The sequence below is a fragment of the Amblyomma maculatum genome, chromosome 8, assembly GCF_055883805.1.
Source record: "Amblyomma maculatum isolate TAMU_Amacu chromosome 8, ASM5588380v1, whole genome shotgun sequence".
Lineage (NCBI taxonomy): Eukaryota > Metazoa > Arthropoda > Arachnida > Ixodida > Ixodidae > Amblyomma > Amblyomma maculatum.
This window is the reverse complement of record NC_139351.1, coordinates 121,381,860-121,406,927: the sequence shown is the minus strand read 5'-3', so window position 1 is coordinate 121,406,927 and position 25,068 is coordinate 121,381,860. Positions and strand designations below refer to the sequence as shown.

The 25,068-nt window shown below is 44.8% G+C and overlaps 1 protein-coding gene across 2 annotated transcripts; it reads right to left on the bottom strand.

The window, feature by feature from the left end:
* Nucleotides 1–355: 355 nt before the first annotated feature.
* Nucleotides 356–25,040, bottom strand: LOC146182385 (uncharacterized). 2 transcript variants are annotated; one of them, XM_084577475.1, is made up of 7 exons: nt 24,860–25,040; nt 24,682–24,762; nt 16,544–16,627; nt 13,748–13,910; nt 6,494–6,689; nt 3,639–3,938; nt 356–1,277 (listed from the first exon to the last, which is right to left on the bottom strand). In XM_084577475.1, exons 1-7 carry the CDS (start codon nt 24,888–24,890, stop codon nt 783–785), a joined length of 1,350 nt encoding a protein of 449 aa, XP_084433601.1. In that variant the 5' UTR covers nt 24,891–25,040; the 3' UTR covers nt 356–782. The 2 variants fall into 2 exon arrangements, with proteins under 2 accessions (XP_084433601.1, XP_084433602.1); XM_084577476.1 differs by lacking the exon at nt 24,682–24,762.
* Between the last annotated feature and the right edge of the window lie 28 nt (nt 25,041–25,068).

Genomic DNA, 25,068 nt, shown 5'->3' with positions numbered 1-25,068 from the left:
ACCACTGCGCAACCACTGCATTTTGTATTGCTAGCACAGTATTTTGTGTATGTTGCGACTACATCTTATCAAAATAAACGTTTTATAACCATTCCTAATCTTTGCACTGCATATTGGCCATAGGGGCCTTGGTGGGAGGCGGCTGCGGCGGTGAAACTTGGCCCCCCTATTGCTGAACCCTGCGCACACCTATGGTCACTAGAACTCCCATAGTACAGCTATGCCGTTTGAAAGTTTCAAGTGCTCCTTAATACCCTGGACTGCTTTCTGTTCACTGCACACAAAACATGGCCTATCAACCAAAGTGACACACGAGCACTGCCTTAGTATATGTGCAAGGTAAACACAGGACACATTTTGGGAGCATAGCAAAAATTGAGTAAATTTATTTCCCAAAGATCATGAACAACACACTGTTTCTGTTAGCTTGACTCATGCCAAAAAACTAAGCTGAGTTCCTTCTACAGTTACTTCACTATCCCTTTTCTAATGTGAACAGTACAGGCAAGTCCTTCCAACTTCAAATTAGTTTGGGCAGCCTGTTTCAACCTACTCAAGAACTCATCAATACAAGTCTGCTGTCACAAAACCTAATCGATAAGGCACTTAAAAAAGCTTCATGAGAAACACTGCAGTTTACAATCAGCAGTAATAACTAGTGAGCTCACTGCACAACCATGATATCTGTGCAAAAAAAAAAAAAAAAAAAAAAGACAGTCTTGGCAGATCACATATACTGCTCAGAGGAGCAGCAAATGCAGAAAACCTGCGGTGCTTCAATACTAGCTATTATAAGCCTTTGCAATGGTTTCTAGCAGCCGTAAAAATGGATCCTTGCATCGCTCTGGGCCATTAAGTGACACCCACCAGAACCAGTCCAGCTGAATCTGAAATTCTTCCGGGCCTCTCAACCGACCGGACTGCTTCAAGCTTGACAGCACACGACGCCATGAAACACGAAGCTTCTGTGTGTTAAGAAAAGATTGTGGCCTATTTGATGGAGTCGCAGTATCCTTGCAATGGCCTGTGTCATGAACGAGGAGCATTGGACCTTCTTCATCTTCAGCCATTTCAACACGACAGAACGCTTTGTCGCCATTTGAAACAACTGTAGTTTCAGGAAGGACGTGGCTTGAAATGACTGCTGCAACTGTGTCTGGATCATCTTTCTCGATGTGTCTCAACCGGAATTCACCTGTTGACTCGGACTGTAGCCCCAATATGAGGCGTTCCTCTTCCTTGTCTGTGCTGTTGACAATCCGCTTGAAGATTCCCACCTGTGCAGTGGTTTAATTTTACATTACCACAGGATTAATTATTTACAGATCCTAATGCAGCCCCATTTCTGCCAGGACTACAAGCACTAACTACCACTGGAAAAGCCACCCAAATTTCCCATTGAAGGATATATATAAGCCAGGCTTAAGCAGCAATGCTATTGATCATTTTATACTTTTTTTCAAAATACAGTAGAACCCCTTTATAGTAAAGTCACTGGAACCAGCAAAAATTATCAGGCTCTTTACTATATCAGTGGTCGATGATGACATGGTCCTGAAGATGCTGTCTGGTAGTTAAATAGGCACTTACTGAACACGTCTTGTTGCTTTATGAAAAAAAAATACCTTCCATCTCGCTTTTATCATCTCTTTGTGAAATTTTTTCATTATAAAATTTCTGTAAATCTTGTGGAAGTACCTCTTAAACATGAGGACAACGTGATTATGAATGCAACCAAGTTCGATTTCATATGAAAACCAAAGCTTTGCATGAACATGGTGTCCCTTTGCTCCTTCTGTCTTTTAAAAGGCAATCAATGATAAATGCGCGTGGCACTCAAGTTCTGTAAGACCGCACTCGCTGCACCTCCACTTTCTGCCTCTGCTGCCTCATGCTTTGCGCTGCACATTGCAGTGAATGTTCACCCATTTTTCCCCCTTCTCTATTTCTTGCTGCACTTTTACTCTCCTTTACTTTCTGAACGGACCACGCCGCCTCCTTGCTATGTTTGTAGCCAGCTTTACTTTTTTTTTTTCCTACATGATGCGCGCTTTCCCTCATGGCTCTAAGGTTTCTGCAAAGTAGGCTTCTACTGATTGCTGCTAAGCCTAGCGGCAAAGCCACCTAAACGAACACTCGACATTATTTTTCTATTTTCAAATACAAAAAATCTTTGCCTCGCGATTCTAGGTAGTGTGCAGGTGGCAATATCATATTGTGGGAGTTGCCGCCGTTTTTACCGATTTTTACCAAAAGCGTCCTTACTATAAAGGGGGAAAAATGTACAGTTGTCTATGGAAGATGGACTGGGACTTCAGTTAGACTTTACTATATCAGAGTTTTTACTATACCCAAGTTAACTATAGCGGGGTTCTACTGTACTTGCATTACTCCCCTTTACTACCTTTAACATCCCACAACGATGTTCACACAATTCTTCCGCAGCAACATCAGTTCTCTTAGAGATCTTCACACTATGCAAGGTACTCCACCATTTTCTGGAACACTATAACATCAGAAGTAAAGAAAATGGGCATGAATTAGCTGAACTGCAAAATGGATTTTGCCATTTTCCGGGTTCTGGTTGTCATTTGCCTAACTAAGTGTTGCTTTAACAACAGCCACGCCTAGCTATGCTATACCATAAGATTCCAAGAAAGCACCCCGTCTCACGCAAGTCTAAATTACTGGCAAAGTGAGGAGGGTGCTATGCCGAAACACCGTAGAAATTTAAAATGCCAACAATAAAATTTTCCACAAGGAAAAAAAAGTAGGGTGCACTACACATGGCTTTAAAATTTTATATGTCTGTTTGGAATGATCGGGCTTCCTAGTGTTTTACTACTCCACCGTCAGCAACACAAACTGAATGGCATGCCACAAGTGACACTTTCTCTCGGCGGGTCATTTATATATATGTTAGTGATCGTTTTACATTTCACTTCGACGATAGCTCCTGCCTCAACAGTGGCCATCTGCTCTTTAATGCACGAAAATCGAATGCCTCGCTCGTGGTGGTCAACTGACACCCTCCGTAAACCGCAAAGCTCATTCACTCTTGCGAGTTGCTAAGGGAACGCGACCAGCCGCCACATGTGACCAGGTAGCCCCTCAGTGCGAGTAATGTTCAGGAGTGCAAACTGCTGGTCTAGTTGGTTCATATTGCATAGAAAGGGAACCAGCAAATACAGACGCAAAACAAGAACAAAGAAGGCGCATACCACAACGCTGGATTTCCAGCATTGTGGTGTGTGCTGTTTTGTTCTTGTCTTGCATCTGTATTCACTGGTTCCCTTTCTATGCTATATTCTATATAGACTAATGTTCATAATTGTGAAGGTGAGCAGCAGGTCAGTTTCCCAAATTCATCTTGTTCGGAACGAGACTTGCAGATCTTGACTGTTCATCAGTAACAAGAAGCTGGATGAATGTGCTAATCGTTATGCAATGTCATTAAGGCATTATATTATAGCCAAGTAATCATGACTGGATTCAGTATTTTGGCTTATGTGAATTGTGTTGGATTGGCTTTGGATCTGTCTCGTCAGACACATGCCACTGATGAGCTACTAAAGGCTTTTGCCTAATAAGCACTCCACAGAATCCAGTCCGAGAAACCTAGGACTAAGAAGCCATACCTGCACTCTCTCTGAGCGGCCACCCAAGCGAGGTCGGTCAGCAAGGCTTCTGGAGGCAGCCCTCCGTACCCGATGTCGCCATTGGCCAAGAGATGTAGTTCCAATGGAGAAGGTCCTTCTTCCAAGCTCCCTAGTCATGGTACCCGACAAGCCCTTGGCTATGCAGTACACTATCCACAATATCTTGCGCTTCAGCAACTTTACGTTTGGCCGACCCGCCGAATCCACTTCATAGAAAAAGGACTCTTGTGCCTTGGATGACTGCTTGACCCATGGTGCTACCCCACGCCGCTGAGTAATCTGCAGAATGGAGAATGTGAAAGTGCATTAGCAAACACAATGGTACACCAGACTCTCTCTAGCAGCATATCTGTGGAAACCCGACGACTTGTGTCTGTGATTCATCTCCACAAATTTGGTGACTCCGAACTTTGCATCCTCGCTCTCTGGTCCTGCCCTGCGCTTGCATCAGCCACTTCAATAGGCCTCCCACCACCCAGAGCTCAACACACCATCTACTTTCCATCGTGTAAGCCATGCCATGCATCACTCCACTCATGTACCGTCTCCGCCACCTCTCATGCCACTACCTCATGAGTCCACGGTCTCCGCCCTTGAGCTCCCTGACTTCAGGTCATCAAACTCGGAACTCTGGTTCCTCGCCATTGAGACCTTGTTCCGCCAGCACAGTGTCACTTTGCAGGTGACCCCATTCGACTACGTCATTGGCGCGCTCATGCCTACTACTGCTACGGTTGTTCGCAACGTCCTCCGCTCTCTGCTTGCCGACGGCCCTTACGATCATCTTAGGGTTACGTTCATCCAGCGAACTTCTAAAGCGAAGACGTGCCGTTTGCAGCAGCTCCTTACCTCAGAAGGGCTCGGACATCGCAAGCCTACCGAGCTGTTGCGTCGCATTACCGCCATGGCTGGAGACTTGACTACTTCACATGACAATGCTCTCCTGCAAAAACTCTTCCTATAGCGCCTGCCACCGCAGGTGCGCATGATCCCGAGCATGCCTTCGTCTCAGACTCTGAAATCCAAGGCTACACTGGCAGATAAGTTCACGGACGTCAGCTTTTCCTCCATGGCAACGATTCATCGTCCTCTTGCCCCTCAGTAACCCAGAGCCGCTGCCTGCCCACCGCACCGATGCTAATGAGGAGCCAACCTGGCAGATAGTGCGGCTTACAGCTGAGGTTGCCGCCCTTCATGCTCGCCGGCCGTGTTCCTCGTAAGCAAAGCAGCAATGGGGGCTAGTTGGTTTACCATTTTAAGAATTTTCGCGCTACGATATGCACAGAGACACAAGAAAGCAGGAACCCCGTACACAGGACAAGCGTGCACTGACAACTTGAAACAGAATCATATTTCCTTGAATCAGGCTCCTTGAAACAGAATCATATTTATTTCAGTCACCATTAAAACTTGCTTGGAATCATCACACTTTCAGTAAATAGTATATTGGATCACTCTGCCAACTCATTCCCTATTACTGCAGTCTTTCTTTTGCATGCGCTTCACCACAAGTGTAGCATACTTATTTTAATTAAATTGTGCTACGATATCTCTGGGCGTGTTGTTAATGAGTGCAACTTCACCACCAGCATTGTTATTTTTGTTCTTTTCTTCGTTCCTTTTCTCGTTTCGTTGTTTCTTTAACAAAAAATTGTATACAGAGTTATGTTCCCCCTACGTGATGCCCCATGTGAGCCTTTACGGTATCTGAACAAATAAATAAAATAAATATGGTCTGAGGCCCCATTGTTTCAACAGTTCCTCGAACTCAAAGGAGGTAAACTGCAGACCACTGTCTGTGCAAACTGTTCTTGGCACTTCAAACTGTGCCATAATTGGTTCCAGAACGCAGACGATGTCTCTTGTAGTTGTGCCATTTAATTTCTCGAGCTCAAAGAATCTTAAATAGTAGTCTAAAACTATGATGTTGTCTTTCCCTCTCCTTGAGAAGGGACCAATGCCGATGGTATCCCACGGATACGCAGGCAGTGGTGTCTGGAGATAATGATTATAGCAGCTGTAATCTTTATCAGGACCTTTGGAATGCCTGTCCCCTTTCAAAAAAGGCATGTCAACGTCCAACCTGCTTTAGGTGCTGACTCATCTACCCAGCATTGTAGTTTTTCCTGCTGCTGCTTTTTATTTTATTTTTCAGGCCACGAGATCACCTGTGCCAGGCTGAGAAATACATACAATAGGAACATTTTTTACTCCTTGACGCACTCCCCCCCTCCTCTCCTTCGCCCTTCCTTTCTAGCTTCTCTTCCAAAGCAAAAGCATACTCAGCCTCCCCCCCCAAACTCCAGTGATGATCGCGCTGCTCAGACGAAGACATGTCCACTTGTCGAAACGGCCCGGCTTGTCAACTGAGGCTCCCCAACTACTCTTATTCAGTGCTCTTTCACCTGAGGAATTCGACGCATTCAGTTTCATTACTTCTGTTTAGTTCTGTGAAAATTTTGAATGTATTTGCCCCAGTGCTCACCTCTGGCAGACTCTTTATTCATGTATGTTCCGGCTTTAGTAGCTGCAGCAATCCCATCAACAGCCAGTCAGGGACTTGGTTTATGGCTGGCTGGTTGGTTTATGGGGTTTAACATACCAAACTGGCTCAGGCTATGAGAGACGCCATAGTGGAAGGCTCCAGACATTTTGACCACTTGGGTGTTCTTTAACGTGCAGTGACATCACACAGCACATGGCCGCCTCGCTTTTTTTTCTTGGGTACAGCAGCCAAGTGCCCTATCCACTGCATTATTGTGGCAGTGCCGATCAGGGACCAAAGAACAAAAAAAATGCATGCTGTGCCCTATCAGAAAGGTGTCAGAACTCACCATCTTTTTACAGGCACTGCATCGGTAGCAGAGGCTAGTGCTACCGGATTTCCACTTCCGAGTCACAGTGGTGACGCGGCCAACACACGACGGTAACTGAGGGTTGAACCCCAGCTCCGAGCACTTGCCCCAGATCTCAGTCGCTTGACACCTGCGTCCTGGCCCTACCTGAGTGATGTCGGTGCCACCATTTGACCTGGATAGACGAAAACAGCCAATGAAAAAGAAGCGATATGGTAGCACATATTGCACTGATGTCGCTCACACACACACACACACGCACACACACACACACACACACACATGTACAGCAAAGCTCCATAATAACATATAACACCATGACAAAAAAGTGTGCAATCAAACAGCAAACACAAAATGAAAGAAATGAAATTCGTCATCAAACGGGTTGATCTAATATCTCATTTCATCAAAGGAAAATTTCCATATCCAGATAATTAATGTACACACTAACAACTATTTTCATCCCTGCTACAGTGGCTCAGTGGTTAGAGTGCTCAACTACTAAGCAGGGAGACCCGGGTTAAAATCTGGTCGCAATGGCTGTTTCCATGGAAGTGAAACGCAAGGTGTCTGTTACGTGCACCGTCAGTCAAGAACCCCAGGTGGTTGAAATTATCTGGAGCCCTCCAATATGGCATCCCTCACAGCCTGAGTAGTTTTGAGACAATAAGCCCTATAAGCCATACCAAACTAACTATTTTCCCCTCCCCTGGCAATAAAAGTCCGTGATCTAAATTTTGTTGTTCACCTGAGACAGTCGGAAATGTTTTTAGTCCACTGATAATAAACAAAAATTCTGCTTCCTTTTTAAGAAGCTATTATTGGCTAACTCAATTCTATGTACAGGCACGGCCGGTCTTGAGGGAGAGCGCGCTTCTTTTCCCTTACGGCCTCTCCAATGGGGCCTGTTTCCACCGCCCGCCGCGCCTCGGTGGGGTCGCCACCGCCCCACTGCTGCTCCTCCACTACAGCCGTTCACGCGCAAGGGAAATGCGCGCTCGCTTTTAGCTTCGCCCGCGTCAGTTGCAACCAGCAGATCCTGTCATTTCGCCCCTTATGGTTTATACAAAGGCCGTAATCAGCATCAAACATTTATCGTGTACGAGGATTAAAATACAGTCAACAATCCGCTCGCACGCGCGCGCCTTCGCCAGTGCAGCCGTGCACGATCGAATGAAGCTTCGGGTACACTTCAACATTTTTTACCCCTATGTTTTGTACAAAAATACATTTTCCAGGCTAAGCAATCTGCCTTTGCATTTTTAAGCAGGTGTAGCGCGACTTGACGTGAGTGCATGGTGAACTGTTGGGTGGAGATTCTGTCAACCGCTACCGTTTTTATTTAGATCAGAAGAGGCACCGGCAAAAATTCATGGCGCGTCTCAGATTCAGTGTAAAGAACAAAAATTTACTCATATAGTAAAAATTTCACTTGTCTAGTGGAGTGGGCTGTTCTAGCTCCGTTCAAAACATATCAGTCGGTTGAAAGACCGAAGGTGCATATGTAGTCTCACGACTACTTTTAATCAAGGAAGTGGGCATAAACAGTTAAGCAGAATCGAAAAAAGCGGCAAACAATAAAAAAATTGTCCTTCAAAGTTACACATTGCACTACATATTCATCAATTCATCAAAATGCGACCTGCGTCTAGAAAATTCAGTCTCAAAATCTTCCTGCATGGCTTGTGCACGTAAGGAGTTGGCCTCTCGGTCTTCTCTGTCACTTTCTTGGTATAATTAATTAAGAAGAAAAATTGAGAAAATTTTCAAATATCAAAGAAGCCAACCTAATAATATAGCTGTTGTCAACTCCTTTCGGGCAACTCAATGTTGAATTATGAAATGCTGATTGAATCAGGATCTTAAGTACTTCGAGAACATTTGTGTATAGAAGGTGCACGGCAGCTTTCTCGAAGAAAAAAAAAAAAAAAAAAAAGCTTGTCCAATAAGGCAACAAGCTCTGGTTTCGGATAATGCAGTCCGCTAGAATATCGTCCTCGTAGAAGAGTGTACTACATGGGGCTGCTTCTTTCGCTAGTTTCAAGAAGAATAGCGCAAGCGTCACACCCGAAGTTGATTAACTAAACGATATATCCAGCGACGCAAGGTAAACAGGAATATGTGACAGTGGAAAATGGAATGGTAGGAGATGCCATCACTTCCTTCAGTGCCTTGATTTTGCTCTGAGATGAAACGTCCGTCTTCACAATGTAGTCATGTGCCGCTAGCTGTTACGGCCCTCGCATCTAGCATATGTCATTCCCTTCCGCACATTAACCTTACTTTCCCGAAGAGAGCCTCAATGGGTCGCTATATAAGGCTTGAAATGAGTCTTGAGTGACAGTGTCCTTCTTTAACGCTTTAGAAGTTTCTTGCATACTTTCGATATAGCAGGTGAACTCATTTGTAAGTCACTGCATCGAGCATCACCTTCATCATTTATTGGCCTCTTTTTACCACTTCGAGCACAAGTGGCGTCATGAATATCAAACCATTTTTTATTGTTTTCATAATAAGCTTAATATCATGTAAAAATTTCATTAAAACAATGTTTACTTGCAAAATTAAATAATGTTTATAATACCACACATTGGCTAATATATGAATTGTAATAACATTTAAAACTCAACCCTACAATGTTTACTTTGACTGTTATACTAACACTTTATATCATGCAAGCATTTTGCAATTTACATTACATTTTTATGAAATTATTTTCATCTTCGGTGCTACATGAATGGTTTCGCATCTAGCGCTGAAAAACGGTTTTGCTGTCGCAGACGAGTTGCTGTCATGTTAGCCTTGAAGACGCTTCGATGTGATCATTGCTCATTCAGGTTTTTTTTTTCTTTTTTTATTCCTATTCTTGTACAAGCTTGGGAAAAATTTGGATTATAATGGACAAAAGTAGCTACCATGCCGCAATGTATGCCATGCCTGTCGGACGTTTGCTGAACGACAATGTTTTTTATAACCGTTCACTTGTGTAGTATGTTGACGACATGCCGCTGCAGCATCTACCTTCTGTGTTCTTTAATTTCGGGGCTGCACTCACCACGAAACTCGCGAGCGACAGCGCGAAACCAGGCAAAAGCCACCCGCCGCCGCTGAAGCAGACATGGAGCAAACAGTGAGCAGGTCGCGCCCCTTGCGGCGGCGGAGAGCGTAACTCAAGGAGAAACGTTCACATTGTTCCCGTGACGATTGAGAAGGCCGTAAGAAAGAGCGCGCGCTCTCTCCCCCGAGACCGGCCATGGTACAGGTTGGTTTGGAGGGTTAACGTCCCAAAGAAACTCAGGCTATGAGAGACATCGTAGTGGAGGGCTCTGGAAATTTCGACCAACTGTGGTTCTTTATCGTGAACTGACATCGCAGAGCACATGGGCGCCTTGCTTTTCGCCTCCATCGAAAAGCGGCTATCGCGGCCAGGATTCGATCCCACATCCTTGGGTACAGCAGTCGAGCGCCATAACCACTGCACTGCCTTGGCGGGCCATCTAAGTAGAGTACTTACAGCGAAGATTGCTTGTCGCTATAATAAAACGATAACCACAACAAAATATTTCAGTGCCCCCTGAGCTACCACTTTATGTTACACTAATGAGTCTCAACTGCAGCCCTCATGACTTTACATCACCTCACCCCCCCATGCTCAAAACAATTTCAACTTAAACTCAATTTAATAACAGTGTAAGGTTTACTAAAGAATTCAGGAGTAGAGCCCACGGCTTAATTTCACTCATTTCATTATTGCAGGTTCCTCAAACTTCTTACCAGTTTAGAGGCTTTTTCTTTCATGCAGGGAGCTATTTCGTAAACCCAAAATTCACAAACAATACTTGAGCTTTACATGGAAAGATTTGCAGCAATATGCCATAATTAAACCAGCTTCGTGCAATGATATTGCTGGAAGCTTCCGTTTTAAACATGCTTCTCTTTTCCTTGTATAATCCTTAGCATATTTAAAGAGAAGATGTCAAGAGGCTTTCAAGGACCTTTAATCATAGTATTTTCTAAGACGTCAAGCAAAGGTATGCAGTTACCTACCATAGAAAATAATGCCAACATCAAACTCACTCATAATTATATAAAAAAAAAAGACGAATGTTACTTTGAAACACACTGGAAATCCAAGTAATGAATATCCATTTCAATTTCTTTGCATATATTTTCGGCCCTTGTATTTTCCTTCGTGTCACAGTATAGGAAATTGCCGTTCAGCTAATAGGTACTAAACTGCAGTCGAATATAGGCTGCGAAAGGAGTATATTAAAGTTCCGGGAGCTATAGCACGGTTCTGGAGCCAATGGCTTGAAGTCTGGTGAAGACAGTTGCTTCCACGCTCTCGTGGCTCTCGGTGCGGCAAGGCGGTTTAAGGAGCACCTGGCAAAAGACCTTGCTCGGTAGCCAGCCTGGACATCTACAACATTGTAGAACGTCCAGGCAGGTTGTGGAAGGTGGCCCGTGGTTGAGACCGTCTCCACTGATCGAAGGTATCCTGGATTCCTGGCTGGTGAGCCAGCGGAGCGTGCCATCAAGCTGCTGCCGTGTCCGAGCCTAGGCTGTTTTCTAAACCTCATCCACCTCGTCGTTGGCGCAGGTGGCGATGGCAGCACTGCCACAACGCTAAACATAGCATATTTTTTTTTAGAGGTGTGCAAATACAGTTAAACCACTATGTAAAAACCTCCATGTAGCAAATTCCTTGATATTACGAAATTTTTCAATTCCCCAACGCCGCCCCCATTAAAGTGCATGTATTTGAGAACTCCATGTAACGAATATGTCGCGGCGGTTGACCTTGATATAATGAATTTGTGGCGCCGACTGTCTCTTAGCTAGTGCCGAGTCACTGGAAATTTGGCACAACCCTGCAGGTTTCAGGACAATAAAACACGAACTGAAGTGAGAGAAACGCCTACTATAGCAACGAGTGGCCGCAGTTGATACAGCGCTTTGCGTTTCAGCACCGACGCCGCATCTCCTTGGCAGACACAGCAGCCTCTGCTGCTTTTGCTGTCGGAACAAGGCGCTACAATAAAACTTCGTAATATCGAGGAATTCACTACTTGGAGGTTCGTTACATAGCGGTTTAACTGTATTCGCACACCTCTCTGTAGCTTTGTAGCAGTGCTGTCATCACCACCTGTGCCAACGACGAGGTGGATGAGGTTTAGAAAACAGCCTAGGCTCGGACACGGCAGCAGCTTGATGGCACGCTCTGCTGGCTCACCAGCCAGGAATCTAGGATACCTTCGATCAGTGGAGCCCGCTTCATGGTTAAAAGTGGCTAAAAGCAACAGAAAAAAAACGCGAAGCGAGCAGCGCGCTTCCATCGTTGCCACGTGGCTGCTCGCAGGCTCCCGTGCGTCCCAGCGGAACGCGCTGGCGACGTGACGCAGAGTCCGCTTCTTGGGGCAACGGTGGTGGGCGAGCGTGCGCACAGTGGCGGCGGCTCCAACGCGTGCGCTCTCCCCAAACTGATTCCTCCTTCATCTCCTTTCCCCGCTCCCTCGTAGACGCGTCACGCGAGCTGCAGAAGAGGTGGAGGCTGCCACCGAATTCGCGCCGCGCTATCAGCGCGATCGCGAAACATTTCACCGCGTCTATAACCTTGAATGATTCTGGTTTACTGTAAAAACTTTCAAGATTGCTTCCCTTAAATCAATTCTTAATCTGATTTTCGTTCTACATTGTTCACTATAACCAGGTTTAACTGTATTTGACTATCGTGGTATTCTTCAATACGAATCAAAAATTTATCTTGGAAATGATTCAAACCAACTCGAATATGTCATGAACGTTTTAAACACAAATAATTGGCATGGGGCTCAAATAAGGCCTGAAATATTCTTTTTTCTTCGATGACTGCTCGCAAAAAAAGAAGAAAGAAAAAAAAAAGGAACAGGGCTTGCATAGATACTGTGTACCATCCTGCAGAGATTAGTTTGTGCAGAGACTAGTTCAGTGCCGTTATGCGGTGCATCTGTGTGGCAGTATTCATAATCTCATACATGGACAACATGGCAAGACTGGGACAAGTTAGCAAACCCTGCCAGATTCCCGATCACAGAAGCCATGGCCTATATGTAGCTGTTGCTCGTCTCATGTCACAAGTTGTGGCTCTAGTTTATTCTTTTTCAGCATCAACTTGCAAGGCCGTCAGACACCTTGCAGAGTTTCTGGACTCTATGGTGTTATCATCTTTGTGAAGAGATCATGCGCCCAAACAAAACTTCAAATATGAGACATCCAATGTGTATCCCATCCCCACCATCCCATACCCTAAGCGCCAAGTTAATGGCAGCATAAGATACATTCAGCCTCCTAAATAGTTGCTTAAATGTGTCCAGAATTTTTGATCTCATACATCAAGACAACTAAGACAACTACTTAAGGACATGAAGACATGAAACACTCTAACCAATACCCATAGTACATGACCCACCCCACCCCCCTCCTCATACTGAACTCAGCTTCCTCACAATCCTCACTTCCTCATTTGCCAACTATCACTGATAATTTGCACTTTCAAAAGGTAACCGCCAGTGAGCTCTCCCTGGCCTCAATGATCGCCTCATTTTGCAACAGGCTCGCTTACACTGGCTGCAAATTACGAAAGGGTGCAAATGCAGACACCAGATCCCAACACCAGAAGTAGAATGTCACACGGTGCAGCAATGCAGTTCTGCTGCCTATTGCACCCTTCCTTATTTTGTCACCAGTTTTACAATGGGCTGAAAGTTATATTTTGCTGCTGTGCTATCCGAACGATTACAAAATCTTTTTTTTTTTCTTACTGCAACACCAAATTTCTTAGAAAGGTAAACTAATAGGCCAGTCTGATTTTGCACCGGGTCAGGAGATATGTAATGCAAGATATTACATTAACGCTCACATTTAACACTACAAGGTAATCTCGAGAGCGCAATAACCATTTCCGCATGAGACTTCTGCAGCAGCCAGCTAGGCTTTAACATTTCTATGCTTAAAGGTTATCTGGCACCTAGAACTATATTTGGGGGAAGCAGGCGTAAAAAGTGACTTGTCACTCTCCAAGAAACATGCTCATGCACTAGGGTGTGCAATTCTCTGACTGCACTTTGTTTGCTACACCTGATACATCAAACAGACCCAGTTATTAGTCGTGACTCTACCTTTCTTACAGTGAAAGCGGATCATATAAAGGCCTGTCAATTCTACACAGGTGAACATCTTAAGTGGCGAGCATACCTTGGCCGTGGTGGCGGAGGAGCGACACTGAGGCCAAATTCAACCAGCAAGGCTTCAAGACACACAGGGTTGGTGAGGATGGTTCCGAGTTCAATAATATCCGGGTCCACACGTACCGCACCCGTAGCTTCGCGCCATTTTGATGGCTCAACTCTACTGGCTCCTAAAAATGCACCCAGTTTTCCGATGGTAGGAGATTACAGCAGTCAGCGAAGAAAGAATTCCAGAAACATGTTTGCACAGTTCACTTACCCCTACACACATAAAGTAACAGAATGCGCGCTTCACATGATAGTGATCACTTCAATAAAACTTTTTGCTGGGCAAATTGGTTCATTCCCTTCGGGCACCGTGTCTCTGTATGGGGACGCAAACTTTATGCAGCCTGCTGTGCAAAAAGGCAATAAAAAATGTCGTCTTGAATGTTTCAAAACACAAGCCACTTTATTGGACAACTGGCACCATCTTACGAGAAGTAAGAGAAATCCTGACTGAAAAGCACGGCAAAAATGTACACGGCTACGTCCTACGAAGCTAACAGTGATTGCTTCTAGATTTTGTCATTTTGGACTGTTAAGAATTCGCGCTGACCAAAATATTAGCATTTATTTAACGGAGAAAGGGCCCGTGACTGTGAAATAATGGCTATCATCCTTGTTACGAGCATATTCAGCCTTGCATGCACTTCCGAATATTAGCATCCCTGTTCGGGGACAGGCCGCCTCAAAGCCACCTCTGCCGGTACACTCCTTTTCCGAGTGTTCGGCATCAGTTTCTTATTTGGTGTGCCCTTCTGTGCAAAAAAAGGCAATAAAAGCTCCGTTTTGGATGTTTCAAAACTCAACAAGTCGACAAACACGACTTCATTATGTCGCTGCACCGTCTTAGGTCAAGGACCAGAAAGTGGTCAGTGAGGGCAATTTCTTGCTTTCTTCCTTTTGCGCTATGCAACAGCTGGATATAGTACCCGTCACACGCAAGTGGTGATAAGTTTGCACAGAAAAGTATTTTGGATATGGTGGCCTTCCAAACTGACGTTGCGAACATCCTAACCGCGTGCAGCAGAACACCTTAAATATAGCGTGGTCGGTCAAGTAGTGAGTACCCAGAGCCTGTTGCAATAAAGGGTAGACCGCATTTGCTACTGACAGCTACAAGTAGGTACGATGGCTACAACCACTGGCTGGAGCATGTCAATACCTTGAACTCACAGCGCTGCCACCGTGAAGGGTGCACGGTGAAGTGTCGGTTTCGCTGCCAAAAATGCCGCACTTTTTTGTGCATTCCTGCTTAGAGCAATTGCTTTTATTTTTTCCCCAATAAGTGTACTCTAATGTGACTGATTTAATTAAGAAATCGGGCAATAACTTGTTAACCATCTTTTGTGCAAAAAACACTATCCCACTTTGTGCTGGTAGCATTGAGGCACCCTATCCCCGAATGGGAACATTGCACAAGACAATAAAAAAATAAATATTTTCTTTCAGTTTCTTCAGGATGCATGATTTGAAGCATGCAGAACCAAAAACGGCCCTGAGATAATTTTTGTATTGCAAACATTTTTTTTTTTTGCACCTGAAGGGTTTATACTGCCATTTAGGAACGCTTAGAGCATGATACAGAAGACAAAGAAAAGCAGGTGAATAGGACAAGTGCTACACTCCACCGTTTTTATTGAAGGATAAATGACACACATTTATAGAATTTTTCTCCACAGAAACCACAGCCACTCATGTAAACGAAGATGTAGCCATCAACATTTGCTTCAGAAATGCCTATCTAAAAATTCGTACTTGTTAGAGTACAGATTCACGGAAGGGTGCAGACAAAATCAGACCTTTTCTTTCGGATGTGGAAAGCCTCTATCAATTTACATAATAAAGTGCTCCCTTCGTTTTCTCAACGAATCAACAAAAGGCCACATGGAGTATTATACTTGCATCTAGTGGCCCCAAACACAGAAAAAAGATGGCCAATAAATACAAGGCTCCTATTGCCTTTTCATCGCAATGAGAAGACCCAAGGTAAATGAAGAAAAAAAAAATTAAAAAAAAGCAAAGATGCAAAGTGAAACATGAGCACAGATATACAGGGTGCAAAAAGTAGGGACTAGTCTGTCAAATACCAATCACTTGTCGAAAAGAGCACATTATCCAATTCGTACATAGTGGGAATAAGTGCATTCGTAAGAATGAATATTATTTACAGAAAGGAATCGGGATGAATTTAGAGATTCACTGCAAGTCTTGCGAATGACCAGGAAAATGCTCACCTTTGCTTAAAATACACAAGTAATCGGAAGAAGCAAGGCACTATTACCCAATTTGACGGAAGCTTTCCAGTTTCGAAAGGAAGGTTCTAGGGTCTGAGTGCATGAGCACCCTTTCGATGAATCTGTATATATTCTAGATATGCATATCTGAAGCAGATGTTGGTAATTGCATTTTCATTTGCATGATTGTCTGTGATTTTTATGCAGAAAAATACACCAGTATGCATTTTATCTTTCACAAAACCAGTTGAGAATGATGCTTGCCCTATTCATCTGCAGTCTTTTGTCTTCCACGTCGTACTACAAGCGTTCTCAAAAAGTGATCAGTGTTATTTTACAAACACTGCTCAATCTCACTCAACAAAAAAAAGTTAACAGACAGCAAGGACTATAAATGAACACTATGCACCACAGGATTTAAGAATATATGCATATCATGTCTCTTTTATGAGGCTGCTTAGCCCAATGCATTCCAGAAGCACCATTCAAACCACCTAACTAGTGAGCAAATCAATGTTGCATACCTTGTGCATTTCGGCCAAGCGTGCAGTAATTATACGCACTACTTTTAACCACTTCCACTCTGCCAACTTGTGTGCAACCAGTGCCTGAAAAAAACACATCATTACAAAGAAAGCTCTTAGAAACTGATCGGCCTGTGTAAATTCAACTTGCCACATTTTAGCCACTTGAGCCCACAGCCCACCTTTCAATGTGTCATGGCAGTTGCTGTTACTGTTGCGTGGATTTATGGTTGCTTGTATAAAAGAGGCTCTCAAATTTCACAAAAATAGTTATCGCTAGCCAAAATATGCATAGCACAAGGCTACAAAAGGCGTGTAAGTAACTTAGCTCCAATATGAATGCTACAGCTAGCACCTAATCTTATTCAAATGGCTTGTGAGGGCCAGCAGACAAGTAACAGAATAACATTAGAAGCTTAGTGGCTCAAAACTGTACCCGCTAACGTTATAAGCAAAGCCACAGTGAAGTGCTCGGGATCATTTCCAATTGCTAGGGGTTCCTTAAAGCGCAACTGCCATTTCAGAACTTCCACGCATTATCCCATTTCGGCAAGATAGAAATGCAGCCATTATGGCTGTGACTTGGTTCCACAAACTCATTCACAGCAGTCTGGTGCCACTGACACTAAGCGGGTGGGTCAAGAACACTGAACAAGGGTACAGGGGCCTAAACGAGAGCTGGCCCTGAAATGAAATATTAAGATGATAGCTAACATATTGCTAAAATATCCAGTTTGTAGAAGGTAACGACAGAGATCGCTTTCTTGGTTGTCTCTGGATCATCATCATCAGCAGCAGCCTGACTATACCCACTGCAAAGCAAAGGCCTCTCCCATATTCCTCCAATTATTCCGGTCCTGTGCTAGCTGCATCCACTTGACCCCCGCGAACTTCTTAACCTCATCCGCCTACCTAACTTTCTGCCACCCCCTGCTATGCTTTCCTTCCCTTGGAATCCAGTTTGTTACCCTAAGCGACCATCCGTTATCCTCTCTTCGCACTACATGTCCCGCCCATGCCCATTTCTTCTTCTTGATTTCCACTAGAATGTCAGCAACTTGAGTTATTTCTCTGACCCACTCTGCATGCTTCCTATCTCTTAAAACTACCCTAACCATTTTTCGTTCCATAGCCCTCTGCATTGTCCTCACCTTAAGAAGAACCCTCTTCGTTAGCCTCTGGATGCTTTGCCTCCTTACACCAGTGAGCGACATGTAGAGTAGTCATCACGATGCCTTAAAGTCACAGTGTTTTTGTTCATGCTGCGTCCCTCAGATCCGGCTAGCTCGCATGCAAGCAAATAGTTGTAATTATCAAATGGTTCACCACTACACGCCTAAGCTACCACAAAGAAGCCATCGTGCTTCTCTCCTCACGACGTCATGTTTCCGCGGGAATGGACACCTTGTATGCTGGGTCGTTGGCTTTTGTTAATGCTTTGTCCCATTGCAACTACGCACTACAAGAAAGCCACTCTGGCGGGTGAGCGCCGCTGATCAGTCTCATGTTGGGAGCGCTCGTTACCACATGTTCAGTCGATCACAAAATCTGGCCACAATTTTTCAAAATTTTGAACGTAGTAAAAGGGAAATCGTGTTATCTGAGAACGTGTTAACAGAGTGAAAAATAAGGTCTCTGATTTGGCTTGCAGTGGCTGCACTAGTTCTGAAAAGTGCTGCAGCACTGTCAAGTGGTCATATGAGCGTGCAGTGCCAGTTCCGACACAGGCACGTGACGGCAGCTACCAAAATGAGTCTGCGCAACCTAACAGACGCCAAAGTGCGTGCCATACCTGGCAATGTATTGTTTGCCATAACATGATTACTACGGTCAATTTCAAAGCTGGTGCAGACCTATACTGCACACGGGAAAGTGACAACTATGGCAATGGCGACGCTGACTGTGACAGGTTCCCCAAAGTACCTGTGGCTGCAGTATATCTATCTGCGAAAATGCCATTCATGCGTCCGGGTACGAGAGAATTAACACTGTAAGCAGTTGCCACAAGTAATGGGATGCTTGACTGGTTTAGCAATAATAAATCTATGGTTACAGTCAGTCCAAAAGCGCTGCTGTTGAAAAGATACATGTACTTCATTGCACGGTACATATACCAGTACAAAAGAACATATAAGTGTGTGTTCATGAATGTAGCATGACACTGTTACACTGACACTGTTACACTAGCTAGTGCATAATTAGAGCTGGTTACAAATGAGCCACATACCTTCTAGTTTTAACGAAATATCACTGATAAAATCTGCCGGGAAAATAGGAATGCAATCAATTACCCCCCCCCCCCTCCCCCCAGCAAAGAAAAAAAAACGCTCTTTTTTGGTATGTTCATGCTAACCCACGTCCCATCCTTGACGAAAAGCTTCCCATTTTCTTCCCTTCAGAATACAGAAATAGGCCAGCACACTTCAAGAAACAGTTCAAAGAAGAGAGATGCTCGAAGGCCTGCCACATTGGCTGCCGAAGAGCACTAGCTAACATATCAATGAACCATTTGTGGAAATCTAAGTTAGCTCCTCCCCATCGCTTGTTTTCCAACAAGAAGTACTCTTTCCCAGACGACTATCCCACACTCTTCATGGAAATAGGGAAGGAGACTTGCTTTTTTTTTGCCCCCGTCCCGTGGGGGTGGAGTTTTCATTGTTCGGCTTAGGGGTGCCGACGAGTTCAGAACAAAATTTAAAGAGACTTTTGTGTGCTGTAGGGCCCCACATCACAGTATAGAAATGCACAAATTCTTCTATTTCCCGCCAGTACATTGTGAGCGATGTCAACCCTCCTTTGTTTTAGAAACTGAATCCGTGCGACTGGCTAGTATTAGCACAGGTGTGTCTGGGCATTTTATGTTTTCCTGTATTAAGCACTAATGCTGAGGGAGCATTCCCAAAAGATTTTGCTGTCAATAAAAAGGAGCACGTTGGCATGGCTGATGGTTGCACCTATTACAATCAACTGTATATAGCATTTACTCCAAGATCAATAAAATTTCTTCCTTTCTGCATCTATAATCTTATACCCTTTAAAAAACATTGTTTTTCATTGATAATCACTGCATTTTAGTTTGCACCATGCAACTAGCCAAAAAGCACCTAGTATTTATTGAATATATATAAATGCCAAAACATCCGCCGAATTTTTGAGCAATAAACACCAGAAAGTACATGGCCTAGATACAACCGAAGAATGCAGCGGCTAACGCCGCTTAAAGGTGCAGCCAATGACATTGGCTGGTCCTTACGAATGGTGAGGTTAATCTCCTAGCTTGAAATCACAGGAGAAATGCAGGTGCATCCATGAAATAGGATTTAACCGCGAGATCATGACAACTGGTCGACATGGCTCGCTGAAGGGCTTCATTTGAAGGATATCTAGAACTGTCTTCAAGTTGTACCGATTAAGGTTCAAATTACCTCTGCAACAGGGAAGGAGGAGACGTTGCTACAGCACCACCATGACATGCAATTTAAAACACAATCACACTGCATCCGTGAACTTCGGTTATTCAGCGGCGATTCATTTAGGTTTTGGTAAAGCACTATGGTACGATAATGGGGACTGCTATCTCCCATGCTGCACGCAAGGCCGGCATGCACCAAAACAAACGTTGCGTAAGTACGTTGTCCATGTGCAATGGGCTCCTCACAATAGTTACTTGCTGCCTCAACGATTTCTTGTTTGCATGGCAGTGCAACGTAATCTGTGGCGGGAAGCAAGCGGTAACATTACTCGTAAACAAAGCAGTACACATGCATATTATACCCGTTTCATACTATGTGACCTTGCTGCACACTTGCCATGTTCCATCAGGGTGCATTCTGGTTCCATTATTTCACTGTTTAGAGCAAGACTGAGAAATCAAGTCCTGGAGCATCAAGGGACAAGAAGTGGAAGCTACGACAGATTTTCTCTTCTTGGGCTCCAAGATTACCCCGGAAGGAGACTGCAGCCATGAAATTAGGAGGCACCTGCTTCTGGGAAAGAGAGCCATGGCTAGCCTTGACCGCCTAGTAAAGAGCAGAGACATTAGCCTGCCAACCAATATCCATATAACTCGTGCTATGGTCTTTCCAGTTGTGATGTATGGGTGCGAGAGTTGGACTGTGAAGAAGGCTGACCGCCGAAGAATTGACGCGTTTGAATTGTGGTGCTGGCTCTTGAGAGTTCCTTGGACTGCCAGAAGATCAAATCAGTCGATATTGTCGACCATAAACCCTGACTGCTCATTGGAGGGTCAGATCCTAAAGTTAAAGCTCAGCTACTTTGGTCATCTGATGAGAAGAGAGGAATCGCTGGAGAATGATTTGATGTTGGGAAAGGTTGAGGGTCACCGGAGAAGGGGTAGGCAGCGAACGCGATGGTTAGATGGCATCCTCGAGGCGCTGCAGATTAAGTTATGTGATGTTAGGAAGATAGTGGGAGACCGGAAAGCGTGGCGTGATATGGTCCATAGGGTCACGAAGAGTCGGACACGACTGAACGCCTGAACTGAACTGAACTGAGAAATCTTGATGCATTTGATCTAGGCTGATAAAACGACAGCAGCACAGGAAACTTTAGCACCAGATACATAACTCTCAAGAACTAATATGAAGCAGTGTTGCCACCTCTGTTGTTTAGCATTCCGCCAAACCAGTCTCAAAATCCGCTAAATATTTTCAAAAGCCACCAAAATAACCGCTAATATTCACTGCGGTGCTGGATGTAAAAATATGTGCACTGGAACCTCTGCATGGCTTAAAAATGAAAGGAAATTTATCATTCGATATCACAGCCTTCAGCAGAACACGTTAAAGGCCCTAATATAGTCCAACGTAACGCATACAAGCGCGCACGTCAGCGAAAAACCGAGGCCTATGCTCTAACATCACGACATAATGGACGTAGCGAGCGCGAGCCGACACGATCAAACATCGCCGATGCGCAAATATAAGCTCGCCTATTACTAGCCGACCGCGCCCACCACGCATCCCAGCATTCCTCACACGCAGTGAAAATGGCGGCTTGCTATGTAGACAGCGACCGCATTCAAACACTGTTGCGAAACAGCTGTTAGAAAGCATTCGAGGGCAGCCCTGTGTCTACAATACCAAGCGGATTGACTACAGAGACATTTAGAGGGAAAAAAATGCCTGGGATGCCAATCTGTCAGCAGTGCGGCTGGGAACAGCTGTGATTTCTTCGCTGCAGTGCATATGCCATACCCGTTTTAATGCAGTGCTCTAGGAGGTGTGACGATGGTGTTGTTTCACTTATCTGTAGTACATTCAGTGGAAGAATACTAAGAACTGCTGAAGCGGCTTTGCGTAGAGTTGTGACCGGTACACGCCAGAATCGAAGGCCGTACTCGATTTGTCAGTGGTTCAAGAACCAGGGAATTCGCAAAATTGATGGAATTCTACAGGAACTGTGGCCGACCAAGAAAGGGATCCTCAACAAGGTTGACGACTGGGCAAGTTGGTAAGGGTTCATATTTCGAGGAAGAGCAAAACGGGGCAGGTTGATGTTGGTGTGCAGACGCGGCGAAAGAAGGTGGCTGCCATACTTTACCTCCATGGCGTTTCGCACCGACTCAAGAAACTGGCGGCAAGGTACGACGTTGACGTTGTATTTATAGCGAGAAACAAGATAGGAGGCTTGTGCGTCAGAGTTAGAAAGGGGCTCGACAATGTAGCTTGTGATAGTTTTCATTGTGCAGTGTCACATAAGAAAAGGTTCACCACCTGCAGAAAGAATGTGGTTTATCGCATTCCGCTCAATTGTGGCCGGTGCTACTACAGGCAGACAGGCCGATGTCTAAATCTGCGCCTGACGGAGCACTCTAATTCTCTGGGAGGGAAGGCGAGTTCTAATCTGGCGCTACATGTGCAATCCCGAGAGTGTAAGTCGGAGCATGACCCGTCCCTATGTGTGCCTGATTTCAGTAATACGGGTGTAGTTTACAGCAATGGTAATCAATTCTGTAGAGAGTTGGTTGCAGCATATTACATTGCTAAAGCTGAGGACAAGTGTGTGGCTAAGGTATCGGTTAGCCTTCATTGTAAGGAATTTGCTGTGTTAGAAAAGTTGTTAGTTAGGCCTTGACTTTGAATTGGCTTTGAATTTTCTTTTTCATCTTCTTCTCAAGTTCCTGCCATTCCACCGGTTGGGTTGTGCGCGTGCGTTTCGGAAGGAGTCTTCGTTGTTTTTTTCCGTTCAATAAACATTCAGTTGCTAGTCCAGCCTTGTCCTGTCTTCTTCTTTTCTGTGTCTCGTCCTTTGGCTGGTTAAATATGAAAGGGATCCTCATTACTGTGTAGTCTCTAACTCTTCTGTAATCGTACAGATAGTTAAATTATGATCAGTTTTCAGTAAAACACACTCGTACACAATCATCGTTCCGTCCGTAGCCGTCGTCGACGCGGGCTTAGGTCGTAGCTGGACTGGACGTCGCCACGGCTGGCTGTAAATGCTTTGTGCCATTTGAATATTCCCAACATTTTGAACATTCGTAGTAAACACATCACATCATTGCCTTGATCCAACATTAATTAGTGCCTCAATAGGCAGCCAGTTCCTCCCTGCAGGTGCCCTGTCGTCTGCTCGAAAATGCACACCGAAAACGTACTATCCCTCGAGGGCGTCTTGTGCGCATGTGCGCCGCGGCACCATGCACGCCAGCCGCGCCAGACTGTAAAGAGACATTGTTTGACAAGCCATCGCAGACGACGTACCGTGGCCGACGCCGCCGGCTCAGCCAGTCGTGTCGAAAACGTCGGACTATATTGGGGCCTTAAGTAAAAACGAAACCACAATTTCGAGCGCCGTCGGAAGTAGCCTCCGCTTGTGCGTGCTTCATAAGCAGCCTCGAGCAGAAAGGCTGGCAAATCGTATCCCATATATCTGTGGCTGATATAAGAGAACGGTTTCTTCGAGTGTTCATTCGCACTATTTTAGCACATCATTCACAGCCAGCGTCCAGGGCAGTTAGCACTACATACCACTGTTCGTGCCTTTCAACGAGTGTTCTTCCCTGTAATTTAGTTATCAGGCAAGAAAAACTGGCAAAAATAGGCCGTCAGGCTGTTCTACTGCTCTTAAGCGTAGTGCGGAATAAATTGTTTAAAAGGGAAATGTGCAATATTTTACACATCTATTTTAAGCATTCGGAAATAGCAATTACAAGGATACCGATAACACTGCTAGGTAACTGCGCAAATTAATCAGCTGGCTAAACAATCAACTTCCGCGTAGAGTCGCCTAGCTATCGCCGCGCGCTTCGTAGGTTCGGCAGACGGGCCAATGGATAGATTATTTGACACCCTAGTGCAGCCACGTGCAGAACGGCACCAGCTACGAAATCACCGTGGTCACTACCTCAAAGCGTATCGTATAACTATCCGCGCCAACGCCAACGAAATTAACCGCATCATAGATGACCAGATGGCGGTCGCTGTTTGAGATCACCCCCACAATTTTTCGCACATAACCTGCAGTCATCTTTTAAGCAGAGACGAACGGCAGAACTTAGTATCCACTAAAAAAAAAAAACTTAAAATCCACCAAAACAACGGGACCCGCCAAATCAAGATTCGTAATCCGCTAAAAAACCGCTAGCCGCTAGATGCAAATGTTTCCTGCCAAGACAGAAAAAAAGCCGCTAAAATGGCAACAACATCCACCGAATTTTCGAACAATAAACACCGGAAAGTGCATGGCCTAGATACAATCGAATTCGAATGCAGCGGTTAACGCCGCTTTAACGCCGCTATAAAGGTGACATTGACCGGTCATTACGACTGACGACGTTAATCACCTAGCGTGAAATCACAGGAGAAATGCAGGTGCGTCCATAAAATAGGACTTAACCGCGAGATCATGAGAACTGGTCGACACCACTCGCTGAAGGGAAGGACATTCGAGTTGTACCGACTAAGCTTCAAATTACCTCTGCAAGAGGGAAAGAGGAGACTTTGTTCCAGCGTCACCATGACATGCGATTGAAAACACAATCGATCCGTGAACTTCGGTTAATCAGCGGCAACTCATTTAGGTTTTGGTAAAGCACTATGGTATGATAATGGGGACTGCTATCTCCCATGCCGCACGCAAGGCCGGCATGCACCAAAACAAACGTGCGTAAGTACCTTGTCCATGTGCAATGGGCTCCTCACAATGGTTACTCGCTGCCTCAACGATTTCTTGTTTGCATGGCAGTGCGACGTAATCTGTGGCGGGAAGCAAGCGGTAACATTACTCGTAAACAAAGCAGCACACGTGCGTATTATAGCCGTTTCGTACTATGCGACCTTGCTGCACACTTACCGTGTTCCATCAACGCGCATTCTGGTTCCATTATTTCACTGTTTAGAGCAAGTCTAGCAAATCTCGATGCATTTGATTTAGGCTGATAAAACGACTGCGGCACAAGAAACTTTAGCACCAGATACAAAACTCTCAAGAACTGTTATGAAGCAGACTGCGCCAGAATTCGCACGAAAAAAAAAAAAAAAAACGCGCTCCCTCGCACATCC